This window comes from Dendrobium catenatum, unplaced genomic scaffold (genome assembly GCF_001605985.2).
Source record: "Dendrobium catenatum unplaced genomic scaffold, ASM160598v2 original_scaffold_12953, whole genome shotgun sequence".
Taxonomy (NCBI): domain Eukaryota; kingdom Viridiplantae; phylum Streptophyta; class Magnoliopsida; order Asparagales; family Orchidaceae; genus Dendrobium; species Dendrobium catenatum.
The window spans coordinates 51,991-62,448 of NW_021331413.1; the positions used below are offsets into that span (position 1 = coordinate 51,991).

At 33.6% G+C, this 10,458-nt stretch overlaps 1 protein-coding gene across 1 annotated transcript; it reads left to right on the forward strand.

The window, feature by feature from the left end:
- Positions 1 to 1,169: 1,169 nt before the first annotated feature.
- Positions 1,170 to 9,640, forward strand: LOC110105587. The gene is made up of 3 exons (XM_020835147.2): positions 1,170 to 1,714; positions 2,124 to 2,254; positions 8,639 to 9,640. Exons 1-3 carry the CDS (start codon positions 1,478 to 1,480, stop codon positions 9,342 to 9,344), a joined length of 1,074 nt encoding a protein of 357 aa, XP_020690806.1. The 5' UTR covers positions 1,170 to 1,477; the 3' UTR covers positions 9,345 to 9,640.
- Positions 9,641 to 10,458: the final 818 nt, after the last annotated feature.

The following is a 10,458-nucleotide window of genomic DNA, read 5'->3' on the forward strand; positions in this document are numbered from 1 at the left end:
CTCCTTTTCTTCTTCTCTTCCTTCTTCTTCTTCTCTTGAGTCCTCTCTTAAGAGAAATGAGGGGCTATTTATAATTTTTTGAGAGTGACATGACCCGTAAATAGGGGAGGATGAAGGGCAAATGTGGAGCTGTTTGGATGGACGACCAATATTGAATCCCTTGATTGTGGACCATTCATCAGACATTTGAAGGTCTTAATGATATCAAAAATCGATGATCTTAGACTCGTTGGATTTTTCTCGCCGAGTCGCTCGATTAGACTATAAGCATATCATGTTTTGAAACCGTTTGGTAATCCAAATTGTGGTTTGAACATTCCAATAGCGCTTATGGTCTTCGATTCAGACTCCTTTGAGCTCAAATTGAGTTGAATTTGATGTTGTTGGGTTTATATTCCGAGACGATCAGTCTGACTATAAGTTTGTTGAAACCGGAGTTCAGATGATACCATATTTAATTTTTGAAGTTTCCAATTTGATTTTTGCCTCGAGATTTGTGTCCAATCAAGATAATTTTTTTTCATGATATATGAATTCTTATGTATTTTTTTTCATTTAATAAACAACTTTTATTTTTTTAAAATGCAATTATTTCATAAAAATCACCAATTTTTAAATTTACTTAGTCATATTATGTTTGATATTTGAAATGAAATTTCAAGATTCTAAGCATTGATTTTTTTTAGTTATAATAAAGTATAAATGTTAATATTCTAATTTAATATCTAATAATATGAAAAAACTTTGATCACAATATTATTGTTCAATTTTGATCAAAATGAGTATTTTATTTATTTGATTTATGCTAAGTTAATATAATATTAAATAATTGATTAATCATATATTATTTTAATTTTTAACGAATACTAATGAATAAAAATTCATCTTAATTAAATTCTCATCATATTTTTTTATACAAATATTTTTCTTAATAATACAAAATAAGTATAAATAACAAAAAAATAGAGATATGAATGATATTAACTATTTAAAGATCTTTTTTAGTTTTATTTTGGACAATATTATAATATAAGTTGAATTAATTTTTAGTATAAATATTTATTAAATTAGATATTTTTATATAAAAATTATTTTAAAAGTTACTTAAAAACTGCCCCACAGGATGCATTAATTAAACCCCAAAAAAAATTTAAAATTTCCCGAAAAATTGGTCAAAGCCAATAAATGCTTTGTGGTGGATCTTCTCCCTTTCGCCTTTCTCCTCCTCTCCTCCGCTCTACCCCCCTGTAATTCGGAAAATTATTCTGTGCGGAATCCGAACGTCTCTATGTTCTCTTCGCCTTGAAGATTTGCTGATCAAGATTGTATTTTTATGATTTTGGACGAAAACTAGGGCTCAAGAATGCACCTGTTCTTCCGAGCTGAGAGATTATAGGGCTTTTTGTTTACAGTGTCAAGTTGGCTAAGATTTGTCTGAAAGCAGTCAGCGAAGATAACAAGTAGATCCCGCCCGGCCATGCAAACGAGGAGGGCCGTGAGGAATTCTCACATTTTTTCGGACGGGTTATTAGATGGAGCGGTGTCTTCTTCTAAGAAGGCCAATGGATACGCGACAATCCCGATATCCTCTCCTGCTTCGCTCGCTTCGCCCTCTTCGTCTTCTTCCTTCTTGCCGTCTGGCGTTAATTTCATCGAGCACCGTGTTACCAAGATGGATACCCTCGCCGGGGTTGCTATAAAGTATGGCGTCGAGGTAAAGTTGAGATGAATGTTGAATCCTGTCTTTTCTCCTGTTGAGCGATGCTAGTCTTTCTCAATTTGTTTCGGCTATATGATAGATTTTTAATATGGTTTATTATGGTGGATAAGGCAGCACAGAGCTCGATCATGTGATCTCCTCTCTCCCTCTCTCCAATTGTGCATTTTGATGATTGCTATGTACTCTGGAGGGTTCATATTAATGGATTTTTTTTTTGTTAATTCTGCATTTCTTATTTGAGCATATGGAATTTCTTAGCTGATATACCAGTTGAATTTCTTATTTCAGGTTGCTTAAAGAGTCTAGACTGTCTAGTTATTCCAGTTCTTGTTGCGATGCTTTTAATTGGAATTTCTTAGATGTTTAGGGGTGTGTGATGTGCATTGATAATTTTTTTTTTCAGGTTGCGGATATCAAAAGAATAAACGGTCTGGTAACAGATCTTCAAATGTTTGCTCACAAGTCATTGCTGATTCCTCTACCGGGAAAGCACCCCCCATCCCCTCTCATGTCAAATGGCTCAACTCAGAACGGGTATTCTGTTCATCCGATTTTTTTAAATTTGCATTGTTAATAAGTTTTTGGATGTTTTTATTTTATTTTATTTTGAATTTTATGTTTTGGCTTAATTGGAGTGTATAGTTTTATTTATTATTATTATTATTTTCTTTATTCTGAGGATTATATTATTGGTGGATTCCTAAAGCTGCTAGTTCACTTAAAAAAATTAACATATGATTAGATCAATTATATGTTTCCTTTTGAGAACGAGAAGACTTGTTTATTTGTTCTTCCATTCTTTTGTTTCTCTGCTCTGTACTGATTAATTCTCATTCCAAAATTTAGATGCTAGGAATTTTCTTAATTTAGGTTCGTTTGGAACTACTTTCTTACTACTTCTTAGAGCAGTTTTTTATGCAAGAAAACTACTTTAAGAAGCAGTAAAAAGCTGTTCCAAACAAAGCCTTAGCTTGTTGGTTTGAAAAATCAATTCACAAGTGCACTCATTATAATGTTTTGCACATGCCAACTGCGTGGGTTGATAAAAGCATCGTTATCTTCCTTTAGCATTTAGGCTATTCCTAGACTTAAATTCATAATATCCAATTCACCATTGGGGCAACATAACCGTTGTAGAGGCTCATGACTCTTATGCCGTCCAGCTGCATTAAATCCTCCTCCACCACCCTGCCCCCTCCACCTTCTTCTTTTCTACCTTTATAGGAGAAGAATGCAGTGGCGCTCTTTTTTAGCTTTATGATAATGCCAAGGTTCATATGTGTGTGGCCTTTTTTAGCTGTACTAAAGTGGGAATGACTGATACTTCTATACCAGAAAAAGTGCAAAAGCCCATACTTCCCTCTTTTGTTTTCTAACATCTAAGTGCAGATTAACTTAATTCATTTATTCTGCAATTTTGTTTTCCCGTATGTACAGAATACTTCCCTTTTTAAATTGAAATTATTCTTTTTTCAATCTACCTACAGTGTTATAGATTACATATTTCTTTAGTCGTATAGCCGCTTATGTTTGACAACTTTGGACGGAAAGGTTGTGGTAACTTCTCCTATGAAAGATAAAAAAAACTAGGTGCCATTTATTCATAACCTATTTTATAGATAATTTACTGTTGGCGTAGTATACATGTAATTTTAGTAAATTTATGGACTATGTTGATTTTTTTTTTAAATTTAATATGATGGGTTAAGTGGGGAAACTGATTTAGATGGCCTAGTTTTTATGAAAACCAGAAGTTTTCTTGCTAGAATTTCGAAGCCATCCAACTTTTGAAATTGCTGATGAAATGTAGGCCCTATGATTTATAAATGTAATCAATTAAAATTTTTATATTGGTGAATCATTTCAATTTATTTTTGAGATATACAGAACAATATGTTGATTATAGGTAGCTCTTCCAAATTTTACCATAATCCCAAACTGCCACATGTCAACAATGGACGTGCCCTTTGGTATTAGTAAGCATCAACTCTTTTGGCTGATAATTAACTCATCAGTGTGCACTTTTCATCATCCTTATTATGATTAATAATGAATTTAAACAATGATTTAGCTATCTTAACAATTCCAATTTCAAGTAGTAATATTCATCCTCATGACTTGTGTCAAAATTTTATTAAAAACTATCCAATTTGAAAGCATCAAGTTCATAACTCATAACCCTTGGATTGTTTTTTGGATCCTCTTTTACCAGTTTTTCAAATTTTATGAAAAAAACAATTCCTTGGATAATGTAATGCTAATACTTTTAGACTTTTTTCATTTTTCATAAATTTAAGATAATTTTAAGTTGATGATAAGTAGACCCGGTTAAATTTCAAATAGCCCATTGACTATTCATATATCGCAATTTTAGTCCCATAGTATAGTGTTGCTCCAATTTAGTTTCTCGTCTATAAAAAATTGATTCAAAATAGTTCTTTTGAGACTAAATTAGGATCAATTTTGTAAGGTCGAGGGACTAAATTTAGATCAATTTTATAAAGTTTAGGGACTAAAGTGAGATTAATTTTATTTTACAATTATAACATGAAGACTATTTTGGATCAATTTTATATAGTGGAGGGACTAAAATGGGTTAACGTGATACTCTGAGACTAAATTGGCCATACACAAAGAGTCTAGGGACTATTTTGGGATTTTTTTGTAAGTAGACTTGATAGTTGTCATTCTCATTTTTCTTAGCCATTATCTTTATAAAACATTTATTTCATTATTTTAACTCTTTCAAAGGGAAACTGCAATGTGATATGCACCTGATATTTAGGAGCTAAAATGTTATCATATGGACATATTAATAGCACTTTAATCTCAATTAAATGGATGCACCTCTTCCCTTGAGAATATTGCATTAATTCTATCTTTTGCTATTGAGATCTTAAAAGTGAGCATGACATTTCTATAGTAAGTTGGTAAACGATATTGAACAACTTCAAATTCCCTTTTCTATAGTTTGTAAGAATGGGGACCAGAACATCCTCCTTTGAGAAGTTCAAAGGTGTTAGTGTTTTTATCAAAGTTCATGCAAACTTAAGAGTGATTTTTGTAAACAAGAGCTCTTTGCTATGCCCATGGTGGCAGCGGAGGTGATTAAGCTTCTTTTCTCTCAGTAGCATAAATATTTAGTATAACTAAACTAATGATATACAGGTTGTGGATTTAGATGTTGCAATTTATCATGCAACTATGATTGTTTTGAAACTTGGACGAGAATCACATAGTAATATGGTAGTGACGATAGGGATAATAAAAAGTCCAAAATAGTCCTCTGACTATTCATACACGGCCAATTTAGTTCCATAGTATCGTATTTCTCCAATTTAGACCCTCGAATATATAAAATTATTCCCAAGTCCTAACGAGTCCCTAAGTGACCATTTGATATAGATTTTGTACAGTCAATGGACTAAATTGGGATCATTTTTGTATTGTAATGTTCATCAGTTTCTATTTGAGGGATTATTTGTGATCAATTTTGTATAGTTGAGAAACTAAATTTGAGAAATGTCACACTATTGGACTTAATTGGTCACATAAAAATATTCTAGAGATTATTTTGAGTTTTTTCTCAATGATAATATGAATGAAAACTTGTAAAATTAGTGATAGAGTATGTAGCATCACATGAATTAGGAAACTTCTTGTATCTCCATCTCATGGTGTTGGGGAGCAACAATATGATAGGAAATACTTTTGTCACAAGTAATCCTATCCCAAATCAGTAAAAACCAATAGTAAAACTGCTGTCCACGGCGAGAAAAGGGCAAGAAACAGGGAGAAATTGCGAGAAAACACAAGTAAAGGCTTGTATTCCACTAGGTGCAAAGCAAGATAATCAAGATACAATTGTTCTTCGATCCGAGAGGAAGAACGTACTCTCCACAATCTCCGGCGATGCCAAGAGCCCAAAACAAAACCTAGATCTCAAACGAAAATTCAAAATTCAAGATGAGGAGCCAATCCCCCCAAAACTCATAATTATACAAATTAATCATAAAGGACAATAATAGACTTCCTAAAACATCCTCTCATTCAAAAATTTTCCCTCCCCCCATGCGTTTTAGCCGCTGTTTGGGCCTAGCGGATCCCGCTCCTACGCGCGTTCCGCCTGGTTCCGCCCGACTTTGGGCCGTCGCGTGTAGAACCGGACCGGTCCAGCTGGGACCGGTCCAGGCGTAACATTGTATAGGTGTATAACTCAGGCTCAACATCATGCATTGGCATGATCTACTGCCAAGTTTGTTCATTAGGTTATACTTAGGATTGGACAATAATTTGACTCAAGAACACATACTAGATCAAGCTCAAGACGAGGAATAAATAGTTATTCAACATCCTTGACTACCTAAGTATGTGAAGGTAGTGGGATTGATGAGGCTAATAAAGATGGAGCTTATGGAACTAGAGGGGCTAGTAGGATGAGTGGATTTTGTGTAACTAATTAGGAAGTTGACTAGGTGAAGTTTGTGAATTGAATAGCATGTGCTATTGTGCAATATAATAATTGAGCCAGTGCTTTAAATCTTATCATTATTTATAATATTGTTGATCATATTTATGAGACTAGAGTGCATGAGAAGATCTCAGCATAGCACGATCTATTGTAAATATCATCTGGATGAGGAGATTACACTTAAAAGTATTCATAATCATAATATGATCTATAATAATGTTTCTAACATATATATGTCAAGATTCATCCATATATATATATATATATATATATATATATAATATATATATATATATATATGCATTTTCATTCGGTCCATCTGGCTTGTGGTTATTAGCAAATTTCCTAGCCAAGGATGGTTCGGCTAGCAGAAGTGGAAGCTGCAGCTCTAAATTTCATTTTGGGCATTTATGATGTTATTACAAGATATGAAAAATTTAGGAAGGATATGGCTATATATGGTAGGTAATCATGGGCAGAACTTTGCAAAAGATTATATATAGATTAGATTTAATTTGACTGGAGCCAAATTAAGATGATAGCTTAATATTTAGAGGATTTAGGTATATTAAAGGATTTGATTGACAAAAAATGGTGACCTTGCTTACTATAGAATCCAACGAGCCCTAAGGCTCTTGACATGCATGTGATGAAGATAAGTGTTTTGATATCTGGAATGGTTATTTGATAAAATTTGTAAACTGAAATATGTAGGAGTAAAAATAGTAGAAATTAACAAAGGACTACAAAATCAATTTGGGTCAATTCAAAGTCCGTAGATGAATTTTGCCTAACTTCTATGATATGAAACTTGAACTGATTTGGATTTAGGGAGAGCCTGTTCCTGTTATTTGACATATGGCGGACAGGCATCCAAACTGACAGTTTGTACAGGAGTAAAAACTGCCCCAGTTTTTTTACGTCCAAAGTGTTATATATATATATATAAAGAGAGAGAGAGTAATTCCTGTTGATTTTGACTAGTAAGAAATTAGATTGAGGACATTCAGTACTTGTTTCTGGTTTTTCACATGTGTATCATTTTTCCACTCTTAACAGCAAGCTGACTTGGTCTGCCTTTCTACTTGGGTTTTATATGTTTCTCATGTCTAGCATATTACTTTACGAGTCTTTTGAAAGTAGTTGGTTTAGAAAATATTTGACGTAGGAGGATGAGGGGAAGTGGAGAATTTGATGTAGGTTATGGTATGCTTCTTGGAATTACTCTATGGGTGAATATCTATTGATCCAAACTAATAGCGTTCATGGAATCAGACAACAAAAGATGATATCCTTTGTTTTGCAAACCATTGTTGAAACTCTAAATTCGTTTTTCTTTTCTTTTATTCATCATGAAAAAAAGTCAGTTCTCAAGCTTAGGCTGAATTTATGACAAATTGTCAACTCAAAAAAATATTAATAATGAGCATGCAGAGCATTAGTTTCAGTTCTTCGATTGTTCTTTTGGAGTTTCAAGAGCACTCCAGAGCAATTTCATATAATAATCATCATCCATACTTGAAGAAAAAAATTATAATTTATAGACTAGAACAAGATGTAGCCTAAAGGCTAAAAGAAGTGAGGGGCGATGTTCAATTATTTTTTTGATAAGTTCTTCGATTGCTCGAACTCACCTCTCAAGTTCTTTTGGAATGAGAAGTACACAAATGGAGAAGTTTCAAGTGCACTCGAGAGCAATTTCATTCAATAATCATCATTCATACATAAAGACAAAAATTATAATTTATAGGCTAGAACAAGATGTAGCCTAAAAGCTAAAAGAAGTGAGGGGCGATGTTCAAGCATGCAGAGGGGCTCCAAATTTGATAGCATGTGTTTGAAAGAGTTTGGTGTGGAGTTTGAAGGGTTTTGTAAGTTTTCTATGGGAAAAAACAATAAAAGCAAAATAATTCTAAGAGAGAGAGAGGGAGGGAGGGAGGGAGGGAGGGACATTCATGTCATGGAGGTGGTTGATGTGGATGTAAGAAAGTTGAAGTGATAAGTCAAATGGTGATATGAAGGTTAACAATTATAGTGGAGGTCAATGGGTGGTCAAAATGGGTACGGGCTCAGCTACGGCAAAGCACTGGCAAGGCTAAGCTTAAGCTAGACTCTAAAAACACTTGATACGTGACTTAACATGACTCACAACAAAAGCACCAAATACAAGAAAAATTTGTATATCACAGTTCCTTTATACAAGTTGATATGTTTCCATTTTGTTTCTGCTTTCCCATTACTTAGTTGAACTCCCATTGTTAAATTCATGCTGATTCATCATTTATTTTGAATTTGAAAAGTCTAGGTGAATAACAAATCATCGATATTTTTCCCTCTAGCCAATGATCTGTCTGTCTTTGTGGTAACAGCTTGCACAAACCTTCTCGACTATTTTTGTGCATTAGTCTAGCATTAGCTTTAGTTTAAGCATATTACTTATATTGCAGAGAGAAGACACCTCCTCGTCGGTCACATTATGATATTCTAAATTCACTGCAATCCCTCAAGTCAGAACCTCCTCCTCGCCGTATTTCTCCTGCAATGTGCAGTTTGCAAGGTTTCTACGACCTTACACAACCTAATAAAAGCATATTACCTGAAGGCACTGAAATGGCTATCAATGAGTTGGGAAAAACCCACCTGTTTGAAGATAAAAAACTTTCAGAATCATCCATCTCTGATCCAATCTTTAATCGACATCGAAAGAGCCGAAGTTTAGTGAATGTTATATCTCTTGAGAATGGAGATGTAACTGAAGACAACACGGAGTCCGATAAATCTATCAGAAGGCGTCAAAAGGCCGATGCCATCCCTTCTCTACACACACCCGGGATCCTACTCAAGGAAGAAAGCACTGTAGGAACATTATCAGGAAGAACAGGAAAAGGTTTGGCTTTGAGGCCAAAACCTGGGAGCAGGATAGATCTAGAAGCTCATCACCAAAACTCTTCATCGGTTATCGATTCATTAGCAGATGTGTTTGTTTCGGTTCGAAAATCATCTAGCACTTCAAACTTGACTGAATCTGAGAACAGTTTCTCCATTTGGCCAACAAGTAAATGGTCCTTGAAGCCTGATGCCATTACTAGGCCAATTTTTGATGGATTGCCAAAGCCTATCACTTCCTGGAGGAATAAAGCAGCGCTTGACTAGCCATAATATTATGACAGTTTTTTTTTTCTTTTTGTAATCAGGTTTTCAACTGGGGAAACCATACACACATGATTATATTTAATTGGAAGAGAAAGGAAAAGTGAGGTATAATAGAAGAATGGTGGGTGAGGTGAATAATAAGCATAGATGTACAATTGCATGTGAGAGCAGCTTCCTTCCTTCTAAGGTTTTGTGGGAGGAAATATTCATTTGTAAAAACAGTCACATTGAAAACTTGATCTGTAGAATCGATTGTTTCTCCTATATTAATTGTTGGATATCTGGGAGTTGATAAATTGACAATGTGAATTCAGTTTAAAGGTAATACTGAAATGAACTTCACTGGTTAGGAGGAACCATAGAACTATTCATGATGGTTAGATATGCGTGTTTTGCCCCTTAATTAAAATTTTGAGATTCTATTTGTCTTCTTTTTCTCCTGCTTTCTATTTCTTTTCTCAGATAGTCTCTTTTTCATTTTAATCCTCTTTCTTTTCTATCTTATCTTCTTCTCTTCTCTCCTCATAGATGGGGAGAGGAGAGTGAAAGCAGTTGAGATGAAGATGATACAGCGATCTTTTTATTATTTTCAAAAATTTTGTTCAATAATGTTAAAATCTATCAATATGATTATGTGATCAGTGAGATTTAGGCTCCATTTAAGATGACTTTCTTTCTGTTTCTTAAAGCAATTTTTTAGTAATTTTTATATTGGAATACTGCTTTAAGTAGTAAGAAAGTTGTCCCAAATGAAGCCTTAAGTTGTTCTATTATGTACTGTATTTAATTTAAATAGGACAACCAATTTTTGTTGAGCCGAAATGACAATGATAACAGCGATGACAACAATAGAAGCAGTATTCAAAGTACAAGATGAATTTTTATTATATACACAGCCACTCAAAATTATTATATATTTGATCATAAAATCTGACAATATTTAATTTTTCTTACAAATAATTTTTTATTAGGTGTAAATATACTGTGCTAATGTTGTATTTTTGTACAAGGAGATCTTTAGTCATTTTGCTAACAAACCCTGAAGAATGTACTGAGCTTTAAACCAAATTTTCTTTTGACTTGTGGGCATTTGAAACAAAATAATAACTACAAA

Bases quoted from the DNA above. Each gene is read 5' to 3' on its own strand.
- LOC110105587 (XM_020835147.2), top strand. From the start codon at position 1,478: ATGCAAACGAGGAGGGCCGTGAGGAATTCTCACATTTTTTCGGACGGG. The intron at 1,715-2,123 runs GTAAAGTTGAGA...TTTTTTTTTCAG, and splicing joins CTATAAAGTATGGCGTCGAG to GTTGCGGATATCAAAAGAAT. The intron at 2,255-8,638 runs GTATTCTGTTCA...CTTATATTGCAG, and splicing joins AATGGCTCAACTCAGAACGG to AGAGAAGACACCTCCTCGTC.